Genomic DNA, 26,538 nt, shown 5'->3' with positions numbered 1-26,538 from the left:
TTTAAATCAAACAAAATTGCAACAAATATAGTATAATCAACAAAGAAATGCAATATATTGGATGAGTCCTATTTCCAAGAACTAATCCTTCCATAATCATGGAAGATATCGGCGATGATTTCGGCGAGTTATACGCCGACATTGAAGTTCTTACGAGTTCAACAATCAATGGAGTACCAGATTTTTATCAATTGCAGAAAAACCAGCAACAGCAGGAGCATATCAATGAGGTGGGAGTGGATGAAAAGAGAGAGATTGATTCTGGAAATGGAGGAGGTGAGATGAGTGAGAAGAATTATGAAATGGCTATTAATGGGGTTAGTGATTTTGGAGTGGAAAATGACAGTGACAGTGATACTGATGATGATTATTTTGATGTGGTTGTCAATGACGAGGATATCGGGCCAAAGAAGGGAGGTGGAGATGGGAGGAATTGTCACAAGGAGGCGGAGGATGGTACGGAGGCTGAGTTTGTTGTCGGGGTTTCGAAGGGGAATTTGCCGGGAAAGAAGACAATGCGGATTGATGTCGATAAAACGGAGCCGAGTGGCGGTGATTGTGGTGGTCGACGATCACGGTTTTGTAGTCGGACGGAACCACTCACCGGCGGCGGCAACTTCTTCGAGCTGGCTACGGTTCACTTGAGAGGCTTGAGAGGAGAGAGAAAGGGGCATGGGTAATGAAGAGGAATGGGAATGCAAAAGGCTTGGGGGGGTGGGGAATGAACTTAGAGGGATTTGGGGGAATGAATGGGGTTAAGGGGATTGGAAAAGTGGCCTAACAAACAACAACAAAGAGAATGATTCCCGTCGATTCTCATTCCCTTTGTTGAATACCCCCAACCAAACGGCCCCTCAAATTGACGCCATTTCACATATAGGGTATCAATAAAAAAAATCATACATAAATAATTTTCAACCGTTGTCAAATGTTTCAATCAATCTTCTCAATACATGACATTTTAAATAAATTTTGACTACATTTATAATCACTATATTAATAAGTAAAATATTGTTGATTTTTTGTTTTTCAATATACACTATCAAATTATTAATCGATATAATATGTAGTAAATCTAAACTATTTTGAAACAGAGAGAGTACTCCGCAAGTCCGTAGTATACCAAGTATCAACTATCAACTATCAAGTATTCAAAGTAGGGGTGTACACCGGTCCAAAACCGGACCGGACCTGGACCGGACCTGTTTGGACCGGGGACCTGAATTAGGTAATTTTGAGGACCGGGGACCGGACCTGATTTAACAGGTCCGGTTCCGGGCCAGACCTGAAAAATCAGGTCCGGTCTGGGTTTAGACCTGAATGGACCTGTTTTGTGATTTTTTCGTTTTTTTTTTTTAATAAATAACCTGTTTCAAAGGCTGTGATCCAGAATTACTATAACTTTAAGATGATTCTAACCTCATAAGATTGCCAATTTATCTCTGGATGTCCACTCTAGTTCTGTTTCATCAAATTTAAGCATAAAGAACCAAACTTTAATATCTAACTTTCAACGACTAAAAAACCCAACAACCTTAACCTCAAATTTGTCCATCTTCAATTCATCTAAACAATTTTTATCATGATTAATATTAAATACAAACCAAAAAAAGAAATTATTTTGACAGGAGGCTCAGATCGGCATAGCATCAAACAAACAATTTGGTGTGGCAAATCTAGCAAGGGAAAAATCAACAATGGCGGCAAACCAAACCTGAAAAGATGCGCATTTGAAGAGAGAGAAAATCTCAACCCAGCAACATGCAAACACCCATCAAATTGCTGCCAAGCCAAATGGCAAATTAACCAAAACAAGAAATGCCCACAAAAACCAAATTGAAAATTGATTGCTATTAAACGATTAATTATCATCACAGCCTCATTATTGGTACAATTACTACTTCTAGTACTACTGAATTTTATTTTTATTTTTTGGGTTTTTGGATTGATCGATTTTGGCGGTGGGCGGAGAGACAGTGACTCAGTGAGACTTGAGATTCTGAGAAGTTGAGAGTGAGGGAGAGTGGGAGACAGGGAGTTAGCACTTAGGGTTAGAACTTAGAAATGAAAGAGAAAAGTGAAGAGTCAGCGTTGATTTTTGAAGTTTTTTTTTTTAAAAAAAAAAAATACAATTTTCCCGGGTTTCAGGTCCGGACCTGAAAACCCCGGGTTTAGACCGGGTCTGGACCGGGACCGGAAACCTGGATTTTCAAGGACCGGGACCGGACCTGAATCAACGGGTCCGGGTCAGGTCCGGTCCGGTTCAGGTCGGTTCAGGTCCGGTCCAATTTTTATACACCCCTAAATGCCCTAATTCAAAGTATAAGTGAGGAGTCTACATCCCACTGGTGCAAGTCAAAGTGTCAAACACAAAAATCCACAGTCCACAGTCTCCACACTCCCAGTCCCAATTTCCCTCCCTTGAACAAAACCCTCTGCAAAACCCCCAAATTCCAAAAAACCCTAACTCAAAACCTCCACCGTCAAACATGCCGGCGCCGTCAAATTCCGACGATCAACTCTCTCTCCTCCCACTTCCACCATCTCCTCCACAACAACCCATAGTTTACCCTCTCCGCCATTCTCTCTCCTCCCCAATTTCTCGCATCGCCATTTCCTGGTCTCGCGGCAACTCTCTCCGACTCTCTCTCCTCCCTCAACCTTCCTCTAATGACGGAAATCATGTTAATGGCGGCGATGATTCTTCCGGTGGTGGTAGTGTGGTGGAGGTGAAGCTTTCTGCTGGAAATAGTGGAATTGATGATGATTCTCAATGGAGGAGGATTGTTTATGGTTCTGTTGCTCCGTTTGCGATGTTTCAGAATCGAAAGAATTCGGTTTTCGCTTTGTCTAAGCTTTCTTTGCCCAATGTTGATTGGTAATTTTGAGTTTTGATGATTTGCATTTTATTCTGTATGATTGAATTGTTATTATTATTCTTATGTTTGAATTGTAATAGTCGTTGTCTAATTTTGTGTCATATATCTTCATGAATCGTATACATTACTAAATTATTGAAAGTTAAAGCTTTGATTATATGGTTTGGTTTGCTTGTTTATGTGTGTTAGAATCTATGATTTTGGCATGTTACTGGAAATGTTTGTCACGAGTGTGCATTATTGCATATGATGGAGAGATTAGTATAAGGTAAAGCTAGGTTGCTTTGGCACATAATTGAAAAAAGTTGAGTCAACCTCAGATCTTTTGTTTGAGCTTTTTGTGTTCGTTGTCTTGGGAAATTTGCTTTCAAAGCTTATATTGGTTTCTAGTATGGGTTTAATTACTCTAGAACGGTTTAAGAGTTGAAAAATGTTACATGAATTGAGTGCCACAGTGATATTGTTATAGGATTTCAGCCATTTGGCAATGCTTATTAAGGACCTCCTTACTTAAGCTTATGATAGGTGAATTTAAAGGATGACTTAGAAGTGACGTAGTGATGTATCGAATGGAAATTTCGGTTTTTGATTGGCTTAATACTTTCAAATGTAAGTCTATGGGTGGTGATTGGAAATTGTACGAGGTGGAAGGTTTCAAAATCGAAGCTTGATTGCAACTCACTAGTAACTTTATGGATTTTGGCATGTTACTGGAAATGTATGTCATGAGTGTTCATTATTGCATATGATGGAGAGATTATTATAAGGTAAATCTAGGTTGCTATACAATCGGTCACGATTACTGAACGATGTTAAGAGTTTTTTGGCACATAATGGAAAAAAAGTTGAGTCAAGCTCAGATCTTTTGTTTGAGCATTTTGTGTTCGTTGTCTTGGGAAATTTGCTTTTCAAGCTTATATTGGTTTCTAGTATGGGTTTAATTGATCAATAACGGTTTACGAGTTGAAAAAAGTTACTTGAAATTGAGTGGCACAGTGATATTATAATAGGATTTGGGCCATTTGGCAATGCTTATCAAGGACCTCCTTACTTGGACTTAGGATAGGTGAATTTTAAAGGATGACTTAGAAGTGATGTAGCAAATGGAAACTTCTGTTTTTGATTGGTTTAATACTTTCAAATGTGAGTCTATGGGTGGTAATTGGAAATTTGGAATTATAGGAGGTGAAAGGTTTCAAAATCAAAGCTTCATTGCAAATCACTAGTAACTCTATGAATTTTTTCTTATTAATGCAGGACAATTGGGCTCCAAGTCCTTTTTGACTTGATTTACTTTCAGAATGGGGAACAGACTCAACAAAGTCATGAATAATAGTAGAAAAATGTTACATCGAAGTTCTTTCACGTTCGCATCTTCATCTAAGCATGGAAATCCATTGTATTAAAATATTAAACGATGGGTCCTGACATCAAGTTATTGAACACAACTGTAATTTGGTGCATCAACTGTAATTTTATCGTGTTTCTTTTGTTTCTAAGAGCTCTTGCATTCTTTCTGTATGCTAGGTTGAAATTTGCTGTTTTGTCTGTGCAACTGTTTTTTTGACTCATTGATTAGTGTTAACTTCATTAAGTTTTTACATATTTTTCTCATTTAACGCTTAGTTAGTTGCATGCATTATATCTTTGTGATTGGTCATTCACAATGTTAGAGATGACCAGGTGGGAGTATGTCATGGAGTATAGCAAGGAGATTAACTCACTTCTTGGTACAACAAAGTCAATGGCTAGTATTGTTGAAGACCCTAGAAGAATTCTGACGGTAATTATGTGAAATTATTTTTCTGTTTGAATTTTTTGTGTGGCCACATTAGTGGAAGTGATTAAAGAAGTGACATGAAAATGAATGTCCAATCGTAGCCATTAGTCTCTGTTGTTGACACTTTTCTATTTCAATTGAATTTGTTCACTCTTATGCCCTTGATTATTTAGGTAGATGAGGAACCAACAAGTTTAAAGGCTGCATGGGAGCTACTGGAAATCTTTTATGCTGACAAACAGTCTCAAACTTGGCTACCTGAACGTCTTGTTGATTGGCTAGCTGTAAAAATCTTTAGCTTTATTATGTTACAGCGTTTCAAATACTAGCACCTTTGCTTAGTGTCCTGTTCAAATTCTGGTTAATTATTAATATTATTATCTGTTTTGTTCTACCAGGACTATGATAACCTCTTTTCAGAAACTCAACATACGGTGTACTCAAAACTTTTGGATTTGCAACATCATATTTTGCATTTGCAGGTAGTTTCCTTATGCTAAAATGTTCCTCCTAGCTGCTTTTTTAAATAAAATAGAATCAAATAATGTAGATGACCAATGTGCAAATTGGCATTGTGCAGGCTCTTCAATCTAGCATGAATGTTCTCCAAAAAAGTTAATTTAGAACGAGTTTTGCTATTTTTGTTGGATCAAGGCTAGATAGCAAATATATCTTGGGGTTTGAAAATGTTTTTACATCCTGAACTTATCTATATGCAGGTGATTGAGGACGATCCAAAGTACTGGGATTGTTTGTCATCAGCGCTATCTCTTGGCTGGTTGGATATTGTGGTATGTGGATGCGGAAGCAGTGTGACATGAAGCCTTCGATAGAACTTGATGTTTGATCCCTTAATTGTTGCTTGCAGGTTAAACTACTACGTCTGCACGGGTCATATGAACTTGATCAGATTGGAAAACGTGAGGTAAGGAAATCAGTTGTCTTTCCTATTTTGTGTCTGTTGCTCTTATTAAAGTTCTCCAGTACTACTTCAGTGTTTCCTTCACTTTTAGCTTGTTGTCTTTCTGGTATCAAACTGTTTCCTGCTGCATTCCTTATAATTTTCGTAGAATGAAGTCTTACTATGTATGCAACTATGTATGACACAAAGTGTTGTATTGCTTGAGAAAATGTTTTCTTGGTATGGCAAAAGTTGTCATTGTTGCTTTAGTCGCGTGCTGACTGCTGAGGGACTGAAAGTTAGCATTCTATCCACTGCACCGATAACTGCTGAGCAGAAGCTTAGATTACGATTTTGAGACATACTTAGGTGTCTCGAAACACACTAATGTCGTGCATATTCTTCCACTAACAATCAAAAATATGTGAACATTTTTTATTCAGCTGATCAACAGCTTATTATATGAGATGGCTGGAGATGATATTTTGTGGGACTTTGAGTCTGCTACCATATTGATTTTGATACTGGACATACTTTTTTTTTTTAAAAAACTTTCTAGTCCTGTCCCTCGGGTCAATGGGGAGATTCATCTCAGGTGTTACGACCTGTACGTCTTAATCACTTAAACTATACGCCCTTACAGAAATTTTTATGCAATTCTCACTTTAGGAAGTATGATCGGCAAGAAATGATCACTCTATCTGCTTCCTCTGTGTGAACCTGCCTTATCAAAAGCAGTACTTGTCAATTTGTCATGATGGATGAGGATTACTCTGCTTGATTAAAGGACCTTGGAATTAAGTGGTTGAGACAATCTTCATGGGTTTGTGCTTCACCAGATGATGCTTTGCCTACAAATCTTCTAGTCTTGAGACTGTAATTTTTGTTGCTGGGACCCCATTTCTTCGATGTGAACATCTTCCCATGTCCTATGTATAAAAGGATCATTCTGCAAACTCTCTGTGGTGGCAATTTTGGTGATCAACGCATACTACGCATCTGTATCGAGCTCAATTATTGCTGCTTTTTCATGCTTGTGTGGTTTTGCTATTGGATCTTACCAATGAATGTATACTGTAATTAATCTGGGCTTGTATTGGAATCTGCTGGAAATTATCTTTATTCTGCATGACCATCATATATATGATACATCAAACATCATATGTTTGTCCTTTCACATTTCTTGACATGCTGTTTCCATTCCATAAGTTATTGGGGATAAAGAAGCTACTGATGGTTTATTCTGAAAGCACTAAATATCTCTTGTTAACAATCTGTGTCCTAGAATTAATGTCTTCATGCTGTTTGATGTAACATGGTAGTCACTGCTTTTTCTTACGTAGTAAATTCATTTGTTAACTTTTTCTTGGCATCCCTCTCTGAATGCTAAACCTTCAATTAGCAAGTGCAAATATTATTTTTAAGTGGATATATGAAATAGAAGATCCTTTTATGCTCATACGTTTTATGTATAAATCACTCTTATTTGTTTCTGATCAAATAATGGCTTACAATTAGAATTTTTGTGTTTGTGCCTGTATTCGAAATAGACAGAAAATGGTCTGGTTGAAGCAGTAGTTGTTCTTGTTTCAAAAATGCCACGTCTACGTCCTGAACTGCAAGCTGGAAGATTGGGGGAATGCTATAGAAATAAGTCTGACTTCGTCAAGGTATACCAATGATCCTTTCATAGTTTATTCGTAGCTGCTTCTAGGCCCACTACGACACATGGCTGATGGGCTCTGTTTTATGCTGATGTTGTATAAATACCTAGGGTTGGGAGACGTGGCGTGCACGAGTTACTAAGCTGGAGTGCAGTTCTTTCTGGGTTGATTGTGGCCACCAGAAAACGAGAGAGGGTCTGAGAAAAATTCTACAGATTATGCTGGGAAACACTGAACATCTTTCTGCTACAACATACAATTGGGTTGAACTTTACATATCTCACTTTCTATACATCAGGCCATTCACAGTGGTTAGTGTTAATGATATGCATATTCATTAAAAAGTTTGGTGATCTATTGTGGTAAAATGTAGTAAAGAATTTCTTTTGAATCAGGGGTTAGAAAGTTTGTACGGCCTGGCCCAGAAATGCATACAGTTGAAGCCTGTTTCTCATCCTCATAGTTTGATGGGACTTATGGTTGGGATTCTCGGAGAAAATACTGAGGTGGGGCATATGATGCTATCATTTTCTGAATTCTTTGTTTTCTTTATGATGTACTTTTTAAAGCCCTCTTATACATATTTAGATTTGGTCAAATCATCTTGGTATTGTGAAATGGCATTAGTATTCCGTTGATTATATAAAATAGTCAAAATATAATATGAGTCTCTTGTTTTTGTAATGTAAAAATTGGTTATAATGACTGTTATTTTGGATTTGAGGCAGTTAGTAATTCAGCAGTTAATATTCTCTCAAGTGTGAACTTATAGGTATAACTTGTACTGAAAGACCTCATATCTACTGCTTCTAATTATGAATTTTGTCTTCTCCTTCTGCTTACTTCAGGTTGTCTTAGCGGAATGCTCTAGAGCTTTTGGCCCTTGGTGAGTAGCTATGAGCATATTATTATTTGTTTGACTTCATTTTGTAGGCTTCACTGGAATTGTTTGATTCTTTCTTCAATGCAAACATCAAACTATGATCCATGAAAAGATGATTGCAATTAAATTTCAGTGTAGTAATTTCTTCTTGAGTTGCATCCTTTTCTTTTCCCTTGTTGATTTTGATGGTAATCAAGAGGCAGTGACCCCATTCTAAAGCATGATTCTTTCTTCCAAATTTTTATCAGTGATGGACTAATTTGCTTACTTGTAGGATGGTGACTCATGCCATAGAGTTGTTGACTGCTGGAAATGATCAGTCAGAAATTCTTTTGCATGAAGTGCGCCAGAACTTGGGAGGGGTTAGTATCGAGGAGCTCCATCGGCTTGTATATGCTCAAGTTCTCGCTTCTCATCAATTAACTTGGCAGGTGAGTATATGCCTTGCTGATGAACAACTAAGAACTAATATAATCTAATGTGATGTTTGCATTTGGCAACTATCTTCTGCCTTTCCCCTCATAACGTTGTGATCAATTGTGTGTTATTGGGGTATTGAACAGCAAAAGGTTTAGGCCTTGTTCTTTCCACCTTGGAAATTATCAGGAAACTTTAGTTCAAATAAGGGCCCAGTGCTTTAAATAATTTAAGGCATCTTTGGATGAGGAAATGAAATTTAAGAAGCCTTAGTGTCTCTAATTTGGATTAACTATTTTAGTCAATGATGATTAATTTACGGCTATTAATACCATATAGTTGTAGTTTTGTTTGCTGATTTGGACTCTAATTTCATAAGTTTTGGATTTTTGGACTAGATTTGAACTCAGCCTATTGGAGTCCAAAGTCCAATTTTGAATCCTAAGTATCTACATAATTTTAATATGCTCCATGTCTTAAACTTGTGAAATATAAATTTGGTGGGATAACCATAAGATTGGACTGTCAGAGATTATTTGCTTTAACATTTTCTGCACAAACATATTAGCTTTAGTTAGGTTGCTTAAGCAGTTATATATTCGATTTTGAAAAAAAAAAAAAAACGAATAAATATAGGGCCGGGAGAAAAGGGAAAAAAAGTGTAAGTTTCTGGATTAGAATGGAGTTGAACTTGTGAAAAATTGGTTGGACTGGCCTTGTTCAGACTGGATTTTGACTCATACAAAGTATATTAGAGTCCAAAATGCTCTGGACTGGATTTGGACTGGGTAAAGTTCAATCCAGTCCATCCAGTATACCCCTAGCCCCCTAGAGGCTTGTGACCTTGTGTTGAGTGCATTCTTGTATCTTTTGTTGGAGCATATTTGCCATTCTAATCTCATCTGACTTGTTCCCAGATTGCTCCAGTATATTTGACATCGTGCAAGCCAGGAATAGGCATGTTAGAGATTTTGCTGTATAGGCAACCTGTACACTTCAAGCAAGGATTGCTCAAAGTGAGTATCATGTTGGATAATTAACCTATGGCCTCCTTGATTTTTTGCTGACTTCTGATAAATTTTATTTGAACAGAGCCTAGAGATCTGCCGTTTATATGAACTTGATGATGTCAGCTCAAATATCATGAAGGTATGCCTTGATTTAGTTATGCTTTGATTCTGTGTATTGTTTGAGTCCCTGAAAGGCATGCTATTCTTCATTGATTCTATTACAGTACATAAGTAAATCCAGGAGAGATAATCCTTGCATTATTCTAGAATGACATAGTAAATCTGCCCCATGTCAGATTGCTGGCATACATCACTGGAAGCATGGTCGAAAGGGGTCTGGTATCTTCTGGCTCCAACAAGCTCAGGATGAAATTCGTCTCAATAAAATAGCTCAGCAGTTGTTTGATTTTGTTGGGAAATCAATATCTGAAGAGAGCTTCAAGGTGATACGAAGTAATATTTTATTTTGGCCTAATAATTATAAATATTCCATGCCATCAGTATTCTGATGCTCATGTACTCATGTGGCCTTAAACTTGAATTTCAATTTATTCAAAGGACTTATGTTTTAACTTTTGCAGCAATGGGAAGGATTGATTGAATTATTAGGTTCTGACACAAGAACTGCCGGGGGTCTAGAGTTTCTGCACAAGTACGTTGCTTACCTAGTCCATATATACAGTTCATACATGGAGGAGACATATAGAGACATTTTATTCTTGTAATTTGTCCTTGATTTGCTAAGTCTTTTTTCTAATTTCATTTATGCCCTTAATTTTATTCAGGTACAGAGATTTCAAAAGATCCCTGCAGCAAGCTGTTGATGGAAAGGCTTCTGATGCTGCAAGGCAAGCAGTGGAATCCCTCATTATGGTATAAATTGTTTATAATTTCCCAATTACCTTACATCTGGAAACTAGTTCTTTATACATGGCCCATTTTTTTGCTACATGGCTTTTTACTTTTACATCCATATTAATGGTCGCTACTTGATGTACATCATACCTGTCTCTTTAGTATTCTTGCTAGATTTAAGGCCCTTTTTTAAAAGTTCTGACCCGCTATAAGTAGTGGATTGACATTCATCCTTAAAAAGGAAGAAATAGTTGTACATGTCCCCATTATTGCCATCATTTAAGGAGATCTTGTCACTATATGTGCTTGCATAACTGTCTAAGTTTTACAGAGGGACCTTGTCATGTTTAGCAGATCTCAATCTATAATGAAGAAATGATAGTCTTCAACTGTTCAACCTCTCCTCCTGAACTCTCTTCTGTTGGCATTTACAAATGTTTTTGTTGCTATTTTGCAGCTCATGAAGAATTCATCCACGCCTCAACGATTCTGGTTACCTCTTCTTTATGACTCGGTAAGATAGCTTCTTTTATGTCATGTCTAGGATTGTGAGGCTACTGTATGAGCAAAGTTTTCATATTTCTCCAACTTTGTTCTGTAGAAGAATTTTAATTATGTAGCTCGTAAGCTGCTTCTCTAATAATGACGTGCTCTTTTATGTATGTAAGCTTTAACGACTTTGTTCAACACCATCAATTCATAATTGCTGTTATTGGCAGTTGAAACTGCTCACGTGGCGAGAGGGTCCTCTTCTTGATGTTGCACAGACCAACCTATTGCTGAATAAGTTGCAAGAGTTGTCTATTGCGAGGATGCGCCCTGATTATGTCGAAGCTGACCTGCCAACCCAAGCATTGAGTTCTGTCCGGTTGGCTCTTGCTACAAATCTTGGGCGTGCTATTCTTGAAGAGCAGTGACATTTTGTGTAATTTTGAATGAATCCAGTCATGCATCACCACTTCCAATCGGTCTGAAAATTCTTGGCATGAAGCCATCAATAGATCATACTAAATTAATTGTGTAATGGTTCATCTGCTGTAATTTATACCCATTGAGCCCCGTGCAGTTGGTAAGAGATTTAACACATTCTGTGGTGAGGGGTGACAGGGTTGGAGCTAGGTAAGGAATGTAACATTAGAGGTTCGTAATTTGTACAAGTAAATTAGTGGTCATAGTAAAGATTTTATGTAGATGCTACTGAAGCGAGTGAATTGTTTTGACAGCAAATGGGAATACAGCCTGGGCATTGAAGGGAATGTAGAGTTGTCTTTAAATCATAGTGCTATATAGATTGATGAATGATTTTAGGTTTGACATAGCGTTGTGCTTTGTAGTTACTAATGGCTTTAATGTAGGGCGAATGTCTCTTGAAGACGATGGTGCAAGTCTTATTTCCTTGAAGCTATTGTAAGCACAATCCTTTAGTAACAGATGAAGAAATATCTGGTACACTTTAGCTTCTTATGCATAACCATTGGGATACAAATTTATTTTCCAAAAAGTATTTTGACAACATATTCTTACTTTCTTAGAATTTTTAACACTATTGGGTACCATCGTACCAATGTCAGATCAACTGCTTCAAATTCCTTATTACGCGTACCAATGTCAGATCAACTGCTTCAAATTCCTTATTACGCTTATAATAACGGCAAGTGCTCTCAGAGAACAAGAGTATTGTATTTTGGCAGGGATTATAATAATGAATATTTTTGATAAAAGAATTATAAATTCAGTTACACTATAAGAATAAAAGATGACTATAATACATACATATAACAAATGACAGTATGAACACTGGTAGATCGTATCAAACCTTCTGTGCTTGTGCTACATGCCAGAAGCAGCCAAGCATCTGGACCGTGGAAAACATCACCACAATGCGCAGAGCTATCAAATGCCTGCAAACTGAGCAAAAATACAACAGTAATATGATGGATTACCATAGAAAAGGCAATAATAGTCTACATATACTGACAATCATCTGCCATTGCCATAACGCCAGCCTGTAGGAGCTTCGGAAGTCATTTGTCCTCCTCCAAATACGTGAAGCTTTCTGACCAGCCAGGTTCACATTTGTGTTTAACTGCTTAAAAGAATGTACAAAACTTTACCAAGCAATTGAAGCTTGCTAACCAAACCCAGAACCATGGGGCCATTTTGCTAAAGCAAAATTTGACAATAGTGGTAGCCGTGTAATTAACTACAGTTTCTTGGGCAGATTATAGGTTCTTTTGAGGAATTTTGAAGCAGCATCATCATTCCTGTGACAGAGGACACGCAATAATGTGTTGGGTTCAGTAGGGTTCCATTGACCTGATGTAGGAGGTAACGGGAACCCAAATCTAGATTTGGCAGACGAACCATAAGTTTCAATAGTCACTTGTCTAAAACGCTCAATGAGAGATTCTGTATCTGTTCGAAAGAGAGGAAGGACTTCTCTTGGTGTAGATGTATATTTGTTAATCAAATCAGTAGACAACCCATCACCATTAGCCCAGAAAAGGTCTTTAAGGGCTTTGAAATCATCTTCTATGATCTGTGAATCCTTCTGGGAAAAGGCACGATAGGGCCCTCCAGCAAGCAGAACCAGCAAGAATCCATCACATGATGCTTTCATGATGTCAGTAATAATCCGAGTGCGTATTCTTTCATTCACAGTGTCTGATATGACCAATAAATTCTGCTCCAACTCCTGTAGAAAAGGTTCAATTCTTGAAGATGATGCATCTCCAACATATAAATTATCCCATAGAACATGACTTAGATCATGGAAGACTAGTTTATAACCTACAGCCTCAGAAAGTTGATGGATTGCTTCGAGGCATGCTGCTGGTGTCAACTCAAACTTCTTCCCTGTACCATTGGAAAAATCTTCTTCACGAGCAGACTCACAATTCCTCAAATGTGTGATAATTCTTTTCTCTACAGCTTCCAACTCTGCCCGAATTTTGTGTAAGGTATTTATACGCACACAAAGTTGTGGCACCCCAGAAGCAGTATCCCCATTCACGGCAACTTGAGAGCTCTTTCTCTGAGAATTTACTGGTTTATCTTTTTTCTTAAATACACCTAATTTAGACCCTATTGGACACCTGGTTAAAGCCGGCATAGTTGGCAGAAATGTACTACGTGTTCCTGTGACCGAGGGAAAATATTGAGATTATTAAGTCAAAAGTAAGAAGTAGAAATAGAACAGAGATTGGTAGGCACGTACCACAGCCAGATTTTGCTTTGCTTACAAAGTACTGTAAGCATCGATCAAGGCCAGCTACTAAGTCAGGAAGCAGTGCTGGATGCATTGGAATAGGCAGCTGAAAGAATGCATCCAAAATTTCATCAATGACCCGCAGTACCTCAATGGCAGATGGTGCAAGTCCCTCTTGACTAGCGCGGGGATTCCAAGCCTAACAATTTTTTTGAAAACATTGTTAGCTTATACCAAACCAGGATTTCAGGTAGTATTACAAAAAAAACTTGCTGCAACAGATGAGTAATTCCAAAAATAACAACTCAACCACAGAATTTATTTTACACAGGAAAATACATGTACCAATATACATCTATAAACTACACAATAACAACAATGCATATTTTTTAATATAGTCCTGCACCTGAGTCAGACATGCCATGGCATAGCTAGGGCATAAAACATCTCTTGTCATAAATTTAGTCTATTACAGGCTACATGAGTAAATTTCTGTGAAACTGTCTATAAAGAGCTAACAAACGTTCTCCATCCAACAAAGATGTCACATCTACTGAACTTGGACACAAACTGGTATGCCACAGTAGTCAAGACTGACAATCTTTGTAGGACTGAAACTCTCAAATATCTTGGAAAATGTTTATAAAACCTTCACAAGGATTGATTAAATCAACAAGTGATTAGCATAAAAAATCCTGATGTCTCAGGGTCTCACAATAAAAGATCTTTATTTCACAACAAAATTAGGAAAGTCAGATGAGTTGGCCAAATATCCACTTTGTTTGCTACAAAGAGATAACTCTTTACTTGATTTATTTGTGATGTAGCCCATCAGTGAATGCTGGCCAGATCTCTGACAATAAAGGGCTCTAACATTCTCCATGCAATTGCAGGGGGTAAATAAACACACTTGGTATCATCAATCCACCATAGGTGAATCAAGACAACAGTGCAATGGTAATTGTTTGCCAAGACACAGCGTCCCTTAGATGAGTGCAAAGCAGTTTGTGCAGTTTACAGCACTTCTCATCCCACAAATAAGCACGTAAATCATATATATTGCAGGAGTTAGGATTACAGATACGTGTTGGAATGTCAATGTTGGGCTGATATAAAAGTTCAGCATGATAGCCATTTTGCTCGGCTAAAAAGAGTCATTGTACAGTGGATTACATGAAAGATGAAACCACTCCGGCTTCTAAAACTGCACTATCCTTTCTGCCACAGTACTAAACTACAAACTAATAGGCTACCTTGGAGAAACTTGATGCTATAGCTCAAAGTACAAAGGAAATATCGATATTTTTGAAGAGAGTTAATGTCTATAATCATCATGAAAGTGTATGACACTATGAATCGTAAAAAAAGTAAAATATAACCAATTTCTACCAAAGGAAACTTAGATAGGTTATACCTCTTGTTGTATGTTTCTGTCAATTCTTTCCTTCATTTTATCTAGTCTCATCTTCATCCAAACTTTGACCAAATTGGCTATGGCAGTTTGAGCCTCATATGGTGGCATCTCACGGATAATACCTTTGCCACCATCATCACTATCCACTGAATCCTCAACTGCTGTCTGCACAAGATCTTGCTCCAACTTGTCAGCTGCTCTCAATATTTGCACAGCATCAGGTGTCAACTCTGATATACTCGAAATGAACTGCTTCAATTCATTTCCATAGCAAGCATGTAAGGTAGCAACTGCCACACCAGCAGCCAAAGGATGCCATCTCTTCAATATTGGACTGAATACTTTCTTCTCATGAGAAGCAAGTTCACCAACATCCTTAGCCAAGATTACAAGAACAGGAAGAGGGTTCGGCTGATTCTTTGATGCTCTCCGGCTTGAATCTGCCTTCTCCATCCTCTGCAGTTTTATAAACGAAATGTATTTTCATCGTCAGTGGTTATTACAAGAATATATATTAAAATTATGAATTAATAGTGCTTAAAAATCAATGAATAGGATTCTCTAGGCCAATTGCATGAAAAGATAATTTTGCATCTACAACCTGCTCTGGACATAAAAAATCAATGATCAAGTAACACCACAACTCTTACATTTTTCCTACAACCAAAATGTAGATTGTTCAAATAACTGGATAAAATCCACATCTACCAAACCAACCCAGCAAATCTAAATAGCAACAAATTTCTTCAAGAAAAGTATATGCCCATCTAGCAAATTCACACAGGAGATCATAGTCATTATACACAGTATGAGAACACACACCCAGATGTTCCTCCATGCGTCTCACACAAAAATAAGAGAAACTTATCCTATCATTATAGGCTTCATGACAATTCCCCTAGAACATGTATGTATCCCAAAACATAAAAGGAATTAAGAGATATGACTTGTACTTGGAAAGAGTAAAAATAATCTAAACAAACCTATACAAACAATAAACGACAACAGATAAACTTGCCTGAGCGAATGCAGTACGAAGTGATGACCGGATGTATGTATCAATTCTACTACGAGCCACATCAACTTCGCCTTTCCTCTTTCTACGATATTCATGAGATATATCTTCAACTAATATTTTTGCAGCTGATATCCCAATTGAAACTATATGAGGCATGGTATTAATATTTACACTATCAAACGTGTCATGATATGCAAGCAGTCTTCTTTCAACACAACTCAAGATAGAAGTTAATGTCGCACTCAGAAACTTTGAGTATACCGAATCCTTTGTCGTCTTTGCATCCTTTGCTACTTCATCTAGCTGTCCATCAACTGCAGATAGGAGTTCATTTTCCACTTGACCAGTAGCAACAAAACGATTAAATAGAACCCATGTAAAACAGAGGTTATGCAACATTTGGTTGATGCCAAGAATAGGCCAGGTTTTCTTGATAAGTTCCATAAGTTCATCAACCTCTTCAATAACTGTTGATTCATCATTAATATCAAAGCATGCTTCCAGCAACATCTCATAGAGACAGAGATTGATAGGGAACCCATCAGCCCAGTGACAAGAATCCGACAATCCATCAGCAGCTCTGCAAGCCAAAGCCACTACAGCACTACGAAGAACTTGCATTGATTCATTATTTTTTCCAGTCTCTATAGGCCTCTCCAAAGCTCCTCGAATAATCTTTTGCAGTCGTTGGGCAGCAGCATCAGCTTTCCCAATTGGCTGATAAGGATGTAAGATAAGTCCAGCTTCAAGAACCCTCAAATTTCGTTTTTGCCATGCATCATATTCTTGTTGATCAGTAAAGTCTGATGACTTCAGCTGTTGTAACAGCTCAAGTGGAAGAACCAGGTTATCAATACGTTTTCCAAGCTGTGACAAGGACATAAAAGCAGTAGCTGATTCAGTTTCTTGAAGCATAGTGTATCTATCAAACACATCAAACTACAAACAAATTTTTATTTAAGATATTGGAAGTAGCAAAAGAAAGAGGACTGATCCTTGGGATACACAATCCTAAATTTTATTTTCAATAAGATCTGGTGTGATGGACTAATGGTTACAGATATTAAGAATTCAATGATTAGTACAAAAACATTAACAATTCCTCGTGTTTGTAGTGTCCAATTTAGCAGTTCAGAGGAAGTTAACAGCTACAATAGTTGCTAACTTGCTACAATTTTTTTTTTTCCCTACAAAAATTTTGAAAAATCCAAACATGCAGTCTAAGAGGGATGACCGAATGAACAACAACATGGTTGAGAAGGATTTGCACTTGGGAGGCATTTTCCCCCTTAAGATGTCTAGAGGCACTTCAATAAATTTCTTGACTAGTTCATTTTGGGTACTTTGGTTTTGAGATTTACGCTTTAAGTAAATCTTGGAGATCTTTTAACACTTTCTTAAAAGCCAATAAATGTTATATAACACACATCCTTTCCTTTCATGGAAAAAAAAAATCCCACTATTCCTTGCAGACCGGAGAATGCTGAAACTTTGAAGTTCAATTCAACTAGAAAGCATTTAAGAACTCGAGATTCATTAACCCAGTTCAGTGCCAGAAAAGTTTTTACTTTGGTGCTATCAGCGCTAGAATAGTAGCACCATATACATTCAGTGTATTATAGAAGGCCATAACATAGCGGACGTGCTAATAGCACAGTGTTAACTACAAGCCAATAGCTATATACAACTATATACTCCGCATTCAATGAAACACTTGATGTCAACTAGCTTGTCTCTCTCTAAACTCAAATAAAAAAAATTGTCAAATACACATGATTTGAGCAAATGAACCTACTCCCTCTCCTTGCAGGGGAAAGGGGGGAATGAAAGATGAAGAATGCTTACGCAGTTACGCGCCTTCCAAGTTCCAATACCTCTCACCAACCAACCTAATTGATTATCACGCATAATAATACAGCAATTAACAACCTAATATATTACCAAAAAAGCTCCTTTTTCCTTTTAAATCTTTAGCGTGAAGTAAGATAGAATCCACCGACAAACATGCCAATTAAAAGCTCAATTTGATTAAGTTTCTCATACTTACCAATTTCATCATCCTAAGCTGACCAATACATCGGATCACCAATTAAACAATTATTTATCAAATTCACTAATCTAAAAAATACTGAAAGATTTATAAAATTGAAAATAAGATCAAACTTAATTTCCAGCAAATAGTAAAACTGTAGTACAACTATCTAACAAATTGAGCTCAAATTCTTCAACAATGGCGAAAATTCACAAAAATATAACCATAATTCACCTACATTACGATATAAAAACTCCGAAAACTCGAAATAAAACAAAAAATTCAACCAAATGCCGCGAAAAATAGCGAGATCTGACCTGAGAAGCAGCGATCCTAAGAAAAGCTCTCCGAATTCTAGAATCAACAGTCTCAGAAACTCTCATCTGAACTCTCATAAGCTCACCAACAGTCAAAGGCTTACTCTTAGGGCTACTCTCACCAACCGGACTACCGCCATTACTACTCCTCCTCAACCCTAAACTCGACGACCCGGAAGATCTCAACCCTAACGCCTTCTTCATTCTACTCGCCGCCGTCGACGTCAACGACCGCTGCAATCCGCCGGAGTTTCCACCTCCGCCGGAGCCTCCGCCTCCATTGGAGGCAGGTGCGGCGGAGGTAGGGGAGGAGGAGGAGGAAGAAGCGAGGGTTTTGCCGGAGGAAGTGCGGCAAGCGGCGACGAAGATTTCGTAGGCGGTGGAGCGGAGGTCGAGGAGAGAGAGGGAGGAAGTGAGGTCGGCGGCGAAGGGAGAGGAGAGAGAAGATGACGGTGGTTGAGACGGTGGTTGTTGTGGTGGTGGTGGAGTGGTTTCGCGTTTGGAATCGCCGAGTGAGCTCCTGTCTCGGAAGAGGAGCGACATTGTTGAGAGAGAGAGAATTACCTGAGTGAGGAGAGAGAAAGTTGGAGGAAGGAAGAAGAAGAGGAAGAAGAAGGGGAGGGAGTGAAAAAGTGAGGAAAATTTGGGGAATATTGAATGCAAGATTTCTTTTTTTTTTTTACTTTTTATCTTTCTTAATTTTTGTCTTTCTTAATTTAGAAAAAATTAAGAGTTTAAGAGAGAAAATTTGATTTTTAAATTTGAAATGAAGTAATTTGTTGTCTAATTTTATAAAAATCAAACATAAAATGTTTGTATTTAAAAGGTAAGTTTTGAATTTTTGATTGTTTATTATAAATTATACTATTAGATCTCTTAAAAAGTATGGAGTATTATGTATTTATGAGGAAAAAAAATGAATAAGATGTGTTTGTAAATGAGTAAATAAAATATGTTTGTATGGAGTAATGTTAATATTATGGATTAGAAGCAAATAAATTGAATGGATGTTTCATGTTTATTGAACTCCAATATTCCATGATTTAAAGCATAGATATACTTCTGAATGGATAAAAGACACTTATTAATATAGTGATTGTGTTTTATGATTGTGGAAGGTTTCAATTTAAGTCGAGAATAAAAAGTGTTTCGATGTAAGCAAATGTTAAATTGTGCTTTTAAGGTGTACTTTTAAGTTAGTGAGTAAACTAGACACGATAGGGAGACCTAGAGTCTTGATGTATCACTGATTTGGTAGTTTTGAGCACAACATTACTCTTATGCCAAGTCATGTTATGCCACATGTTATAATTGTTATCCATTTCTAAATTGATTTACTTTGCAACTTAATCTAGACATTATTTATGTGCCGATTTTGTATTGTATACCCTTCAATATCCTATATGGCTGGTGACGATATTTGGTAGGACAAAATACTAAATTCTTCGTGTAAAATTATATTATGTTTCAATTCTCTCAATTTATATTTTGATTAACAAATTTGTGTTATATTCAATGAAGTATGAATTTATAGACTATATATTGACGAGATAGAATTATTTCCATAATCTTCATGTAACATGTAGATTTTTTTAATTGATAAAATTAGAGTTTATTAATTGAGTAAATAAACATAAACCCGTCAAACTAAAAAAAATAGAAATGATTATTAGATAAAATAAAAAAAAATAAAAAAATAAAAATAAAAATAAAAGTTAAAGAGTTTGAAGTTGGACTGTAGTTGTAGGAAGTGTCAACTGGCAGTAGTGTGAAACTGTGAAACATGCTGGCCGACTTCAACTAAACAAAGTTGTCTGGCAATTAGAATTATCTCATACTGACTTGAACAAGATCACCAAATGGGATCCATCATTTGTGGCATACAGACAATACCACTACATGTTATGGTCTTCTTGTATTATTATTTTTCTTTATTTTATTTGTGTCTTTTTCCAATTTTATCTTTCTTTATGCAAAATATATACGGTATACACCTTTATATATTACAGAATACTCCGTACTTCCTATGATTTTCTCAATTTTCTCAATTGAGTCCATACGAAACCATAAAAAAAAAAATTAATTGAAACCATCAAAGAAATAGTGCCGTCTAATTGTGTAAAGTCTTTTTAGTTTTTATATAGTGTTGTCGTACTTAATCAGATGATTGCCATATAACATAACATCACTTACATTCATATATCTTAGATTTGGATGTAAAATATGTGATCTAAGATGTGTCTTATAAAACGACGATCTAATCTAACATCATTTTAAAATGTAACATCACTTATAATTTTATCTAGATACACATAGAGCTTCATATTGACCATAAGGAAATAGTGGTAATAGACTCTAGAAGATCTGTCAATGTTGGCCATGACAAAAATTACATGGGATGTAACGAATACAAATTTACAACCAACTGATTGACAATAATTACATTGCTAAAATTCTTGTAGTAATATTCTAATATATTTATTTTATGTTTGTGGGCAGAGGTGCGATATTAATGATAGTTGGTCCAATGATTAGGACAGCTTAACAAATTTGGTTTACATAGATGCTGCTCTTTGTAAGTTTATATTCATCTAAAGAAAATGACCATTAAACTTGCATCTTTTCCTGCCCCACATGGTCTATCCTAGCTAGTAGCTTGCATATAAATTTGTGAGTGGCAATAATTAATTAATTACCCATATGTATGCTAATTAAATCAAGAGGACCATGTGGATTGAGTGTGTACAGCTAAAAAGTAATGCAAATTATAATTAAACTGTATTAACAATATGTCCAAGCACATGAGAGCAGCTAGCACCGATGAGGTTTTAGCCTTATGGTTAAGATTGAGGGTTTGTGTACGATAGGTCACATGCTCAAATCCTTCCAATCCCATTTGTAATTTGTTTGTCAAACAACTACACTAACCGGTTAAATACCACTTTGCGATTTCTTTTTGCTTTTTTTTTTTTTTTTGTGCTTGGATGCATATCCGATTGCATCTTTGATGTGCATAATAGTCATCATTCTCCATTTTGGTGTATGCACTTTGAAGGAATTTTGCAGGTTTTATTACAGTTACATTAGTTCAGTCTGCCTGATTATATCCTTTCTGTTCAATAGCCTACGGTATGAAGCATCGTCGTATATCCTTGCAAGCATTCAGAAATTAAGATGGCATTCAGAAATTAAGATAATAAAGACGAAGCAGGCAAGGGTAATTAGAAAGTACAGAAGCACCGGTTATAGGAGCTGAGAAGCAGGGTACATGCTTTAGGACTAGTAGTTAACCTATGCTCCTGCAAGCACTTAGTTCCTAGTTTCTTTGTAAAGCCAAAACATATGCTTAATTATAAATTAATGCAAAATAATTACAAGTGTTACAAGGCTTTTCATAATTCATATATATGCTCAAACTTAGTCAAAGAATATCCTTAATGATTGTTTAATACAGTACAAAGTAAGGCCTACATAAGTTGACTACAATCATGCAAATATGATGGTTTTGAACTTGTGACTAGTTAAAACTCTAGTTCTAAATTGCAGTAAGAGCACATCATACCACATTATTTTCACTAATGTATTTTTGTTCCATTGAGCTCTAGGTTAAGACAAAACTGATTTCAATATAGAACATGGTATCTTAAAATGGTATCTTATTTCTTATCAATCATTGCAATCTGCTATAAATTTCTTCATTTGTGTTCACCATGACCTTGTCTCTTAAACTGCTGCTGTTTTCACAGCATCTGAAATAATTTGAATTGACAGCAGCAATTTAATTTGATAAGAACCAACTGTACTTGATAAAAAAATCTATACTTTCAAGTTGAAAGTTTCAACTAATTACACCGAACTCCTATCACCACTAGAATATTCACAATCGACAGGAAATTAATTGAGAAACAGAATCAAACATATAACATGAGAGACTTAAAACCTCTTTGGTGTGCAGAGTAAAACCACGGGACTTGAAGGAGTCCAGTCAATCTTCTCTTATTATTATAACTAAGGGTAGCAATATTCTAACAAGTTTCACAAAGGTTAACATAATAGATTACTAGCAACTACATACATAAGAGATCAACAATAAGAGGACAAAGGTGACAGATTTCACCAGAAAACAAAGATCCTCCTCTCCATCTGTGTTTCCTGACAAGCTGGAGCACATCAACGATCACACCATCTGAATCGAAGCTCCATGTGGCCCCAATAAGCAGACCAGATGTACGACCAACACACCACGACAATTCCAACACTAGCCTGTGATTAGCATCACTATGTAAGCTTTCCCCACCTTCTAGCAAGGGTTGAAAAGCTCCACCAATCATATGCTCAGTCCAATCCAATTAATCTGCTAAGACTTACGACTAGACGAAAATAAACAATCTCTTTGTTACAAAAAATTTGACAGTAAAAATAAAATACTGTCTCACAATGTACAAAACCTGATTAGGGGATTTTCCCCGCCCAATCACAGTCTGCCACGTGGACCAATCAGGTCCTGCCATGTCTCCGCCACATGGACCAGTCAGGGCCTGCCACGTGTCAGGCAGTAATCAGTCCAGCATGGAACAATCATGCCACGCCACGTGGCCCATGACATGCCAACCTGGAAAACGGCCACCAAAGCCCGATTTCCGAGGCAAGGCCCAATCAGTCCTAGGTTTACCTAAAACCTAGTATTGGGCACACACTTCGAGGCTATAAATACAGTAATTAAGCCTCCATTTAACACATTCAGAATTAATTACTCTCACCAAGAGAAGCCTAAACACACGTGCATTTTAATCGCTAGACCAGACTTAGCATTCTTTGCACTCCCCGATCAGTCCTCCCCAATTCAATAAAGTCTAAGTCGTCGTGGAAACTTAATTCGCATCCTGTAGATCTGATGAAAAGGAAAAAAAAAAAAAACAGTTAGGAGTGCTTTCAAAATTTCTACTCACCATTCTACTGATTAACTGATATGATGTAGACATACAAGGGCTAAGGGTTTTTTCAGAAACTTACATATCAGTATGGGGAATATATTGAATAATGTGGCAATCTTTGCCATTCGGCTTCTTGTATCTTATTCCCAAATCCGGACATCCTCTAATGTAAAGCTTCTGTAAAGATGTAAGGCCTTGTAACGATGATGGAAGTGAAGCCAATTTTGGACACTTTATGATCCGAAGCTCACATAGCAAGGAGAGGTTGCTGATCTCATCAGGGAGAGCTGTCAGATTCAGGAGAAACGTTATTGTCAGATGCTGAAGCATGGTTAGGCAAGTAATGCCTCGAGGGATTTTCTCCAATTTCGGGATGCAGGATAATTCCAAAGAGTGGAGGCTCCTCAAGCCTTGCCAATCCGGTCTGGTGGTCATCTCATCTTCATCTTCATCTTCATCTTCATCTTCATCTTCTTCCTCCTCTTCCAACTCTTGGTAGTTTCGGATAGTCAGTGTCTCAAGGACGGGTAGATGTATTCCCTTTGATATATTTCTCAAGCTTCTGCAGTTATAAATAAGAAGATGTCGAATGGAATTTGGAGAATCAAATATCAAACTCCAGAGTTTGTGGCAATGCCTTATTTCTAATGTCTCTAGGTTGCACAACCTACTACTAATAGACAAAAAGACTAGCCCATCATTAGTTTCACATATTTTCAACCGCTTTAATGATGTGAAAAGAATTGATGAAGATGAATTTGAAGATGAAGATGGTGCTTCCTGATCATTCTGTTGTGACATCAGATTGGATCTAAACAACCTCCCATTGATGTTATGTACCTCTAACGACTCCAACTTTGGTGCAAAAGGCATTGACATCAACTTATTGCAACCATTTATTTTCAATTGCAAAAGACGAGGAAACAACTCCTTCCTTTGCTCACCCTCACCATTTGATGATCTAGTCCACCCCTTTAATCGCGGCAAATCCTCCAACTCCAAGACCTCTAAGAAAGGGAAGTAGTCATTGTGAGCTGTGGAATCAGAGTTTCCACCAACCCAATTAGTGCCCTCATCTTCTACATACTCCAAGGCATTTAACGATTGAAGATAAAGAGATTTAAGATGAGGCAGTTGTCTCAAGTAAGGGAGAACTCTACAATTATTGCAAGACACAAGGCTAATGGAAACAAGCTTACGCAACCCATCAAACCACCAAATGGGCATCTCATCTCCTTTGTATCCAAGAACCTTCAGATATTTAAGCTTTTGAGGAAGTTGCAAGCAAGATATCATCCTCTTTAATTCATCAGAATCAAGCGCAGTTTCTTCTCCCCGAAAGCTCAATATAAGAGAAGTCAGCTGTTGATTTTCCTTCAAAGTTGCCCTTTGAGCTTCAATCACTGCATTTTTGCGCAACTTGAAAAATTGAATTCTCAGTTCTCCCCTAAGATTTAAGGCTGGCAGTGAGTCTATGCCAGTATTTTTCCCTTTTCCAACTATAAATCCATGTAACTCATGAAGAGTTGTCATTTTCCCAAAACCTGACGGCAAATCTGTCAAATTATCCCAATTGATCACCAAATGCCTGAGATTAGACAATTTGGCAAAATCTCTTGGTAGCTCCTTAAGGAAAGGACAACTATCAAGGTTTAATGTTTGGAGATTCTCTAACCTCGTTATGGCATTAGGAAGACATTCAATACAATTTCGTGCAAGATTAAGGTATCTTAAATGGCGCAATCTCCCTATAGAACTTGGGACCGTATCAATATTGTTCAAGCTCAAGACGCGTAAGGACTGGAATCTTGAAATCAACCCTTCAAGACTAGCAGGCCTTTCAATAGATAATCCTAGCAATGATCGTATGTTCTTGGCAGCTAACAATGCTGATGGAGCTTCCCATCCATTAAGAGATACATGTATAAGCTCGTCAGTGACCTGCATTGAAGACTCACCCAACAGCATGTTCTCAGCACCAGCTATGTGTTGTGCTAAATCATGCACTAAGTCATGAATTTTGCACGTTTTTACATTCCCTTTACCATCTTCTTTCGGATCTTGAAAAAAATTCATCCGTAACAATTCCATAAAATACTGATCTCCGATGTCTCTGTTTGATGGCTCAAAATATCCTTGTGCCATCCATAAATGGACCAAACCAGCCTTGCTAAACTCGTAGTCTTTTGGGAACAATGAGCAGTAGGCAAAGCACTGTTTTAATGCCGGAGTTAAGTAATCATAACTTAACTTTAACACAGGCATTAAGTTGCCGTCCTCCATCAGCTTTGCCTTTGATAGTTGATCATCTTTAAAGAGTTGCCACTCTTTCTCACTATCTTTAGAGTAGAGGAGGCTTCCAACAACTCTGATAGCGAGGGGAACGTTTCCACAACTACCAACAATCTCTTTACCGATCTGAGTTAAATTAGGATTACTCTCCTCTTGGTTTTGTTTGAATTCTAATCTTCTGAAAAGCTCCCAAGACTCATCATCTGTTAGAAATCCTAATTTATAAGATTTAGTAACTGTGCCTACAACCTTTGCAACATTATCAGAGCGCGTAGTTACTATTACCTTACTCCCAATGCGACCACATTCCAACAAGCTCATGAGCTCCAACCACCTATCTCGGCTATCATCCCACATGTCATCTAAGACAAGAAGATACTTCTTGCATTTTATAAAATCATGAATCTGCAATTTAATTTGATTCAGTGAACGGTCACAGAATCCTCATCAGTGAAGCACCTATAAAGTTTCCCCATAACCGCCTTTTGATTGTCTACCTCAGGTACACAAACCCATGTAACAAGATCAAACTGTTTCTGAACTCTCGCATCATTGAACACCAATTGAGCAAGAGTGGTTTTTCCGATACCCCCAAACCCAACAATTGGGATTACAGTAACCTTTTCATCATCATATTTGGGATCTAACAACCTCTCAATTATCATGTTTTTATCATTTTCTCTACCAATGATATCAACTGCTTTCACAAAAGAGCATGTTTCCCTATTCCTCATGAAACGAGCCCTTGGTGGTTGTGGTTCATTTCTATGACCATAGGCAGGCAAGTTCAAGCCAGCAATATCTGAATTGATTTCATAAAGTTGTTGTCGAATAGACTTGATTTCTCGAGATATTTTCCAGTTAAAACAAAGAGTGCCAGACCTCGAGAAAGAAACACAAACCTGCTTGTTAACTTCAATCTGCTGTTTCTGGC

The 26,538-nt window shown here is 37.2% G+C and overlaps 3 protein-coding genes across 4 annotated transcripts; 1 reads left to right on the top strand and 2 right to left on the bottom strand.

The window, feature by feature from the left end:
* The first annotated feature begins 2,302 nt into the window (after nt 1-2,302).
* LOC110683164 (nuclear pore complex protein NUP85-like) lies at nt 2,303-11,872 on the top strand. Of its 2 annotated transcripts, XM_021859512.1 has the most exons (18): nt 2,307-2,878; nt 4,563-4,662; nt 4,833-4,943; nt 5,058-5,141; nt 5,379-5,450; nt 5,528-5,584; nt 7,111-7,230; nt 7,335-7,535; nt 7,620-7,730; nt 8,073-8,110; nt 8,382-8,538; nt 9,442-9,540; nt 9,617-9,673; nt 9,831-9,977; nt 10,116-10,186; nt 10,320-10,407; nt 10,847-10,903; nt 11,109-11,872. In XM_021859512.1, the coding sequence occupies exons 1-18, from the start codon at nt 2,490-2,492 to the stop codon at nt 11,304-11,306; spliced, it is 2,157 nt and encodes a 718-aa protein (XP_021715204.1). In that variant the 5' UTR covers nt 2,307-2,489; the 3' UTR covers nt 11,307-11,872. The 2 variants fall into 2 exon arrangements, 1 of the variants encoding a protein (XP_021715204.1); XR_002503566.1 differs by lacking the exons at nt 10,847-10,903; nt 11,109-11,872 and having other exon boundaries at nt 2,303-2,878; nt 9,831-9,987.
* A 163-nt stretch (nt 11,873-12,035) lies between these two features.
* Nucleotides 12,036-18,987, bottom strand: LOC110683161. The gene is made up of 5 exons (XM_021859506.1): nt 18,379-18,987; nt 16,030-16,896; nt 15,012-15,467; nt 13,607-13,796; nt 12,036-13,527 (listed from the first exon to the last, which is right to left on the bottom strand). The coding sequence occupies exons 1-5, from the start codon at nt 18,919-18,921 to the stop codon at nt 12,593-12,595; spliced, it is 2,991 nt and encodes a 996-aa protein (XP_021715198.1). The 5' UTR covers nt 18,922-18,987; the 3' UTR covers nt 12,036-12,592.
* A 3,321-nt stretch (nt 18,988-22,308) lies between these two features.
* Nucleotides 22,309-25,973, bottom strand: LOC110683163 (putative disease resistance protein RGA4). The gene is made up of 2 exons (XM_021859511.1): nt 23,392-25,973; nt 22,309-23,269 (listed from the first exon to the last, which is right to left on the bottom strand). The coding sequence occupies exons 1-2, from the start codon at nt 25,959-25,961 to the stop codon at nt 23,173-23,175; spliced, it is 2,667 nt and encodes an 888-aa protein (XP_021715203.1). The 5' UTR covers nt 25,962-25,973; the 3' UTR covers nt 22,309-23,172.
* Between the last annotated feature and the right edge of the window lie 565 nt (nt 25,974-26,538).

The sequence above is a fragment of the Chenopodium quinoa genome, unplaced genomic scaffold (genome assembly GCF_001683475.1).
Source record: "Chenopodium quinoa cultivar QQ74 unplaced genomic scaffold, ASM168347v1, whole genome shotgun sequence".
NCBI lineage: Eukaryota > Viridiplantae > Streptophyta > Magnoliopsida > Caryophyllales > Amaranthaceae > Chenopodium > Chenopodium quinoa.
Note: the sequence above shows the minus strand (reverse complement) of the source record. Positions and strands in the feature narration are given on the sequence as shown.

Coding starts and splice junctions, on each gene's coding strand:
- LOC110683161 (XM_021859506.1), bottom strand. CDS start 18,921: ATGTCGCTCCTCTTCCGAGACAGGAGCTCACTCGGCGATTCCAAACGC. Junction 16,897..18,378: donor TTAGGATCGCTGCTTCTCAG/GTCAGATCTCGC, acceptor TCCTTGTCACAG/CTTGGAAAACGTATTGATAA. Junction 13,528..13,606: donor CAAAGCAAAATCTGGCTGTG/GTACGTGCCTAC, acceptor CCTCGGTCACAG/GAACACGTAGTACATTTCTG.
- LOC110683163 (XM_021859511.1), bottom strand. CDS start 25,961: ATGTGGGATGATAGCCGAGATAGGTGGTTGGAGCTCATGAGCTTGTTG. Junction 23,270..23,391: donor TATATTCCCCATACTGATAT/GTAAGTTTCTGA, acceptor CCTTTTCATCAG/ATCTACAGGATGCGAATTAA.
- LOC110683164 (XM_021859512.1), top strand. CDS start 2,490: ATGCCGGCGCCGTCAAATTCCGACGATCAACTCTCTCTCCTCCCACTT. Junction 8,111..8,381: donor TCTAGAGCTTTTGGCCCTTG/GTGAGTAGCTAT, acceptor GCTTACTTGTAG/GATGGTGACTCATGCCATAG. Junction 9,978..10,115: donor TATCTGAAGAGAGCTTCAAG/GTGATACGAAGT, acceptor TAACTTTTGCAG/CAATGGGAAGGATTGATTGA.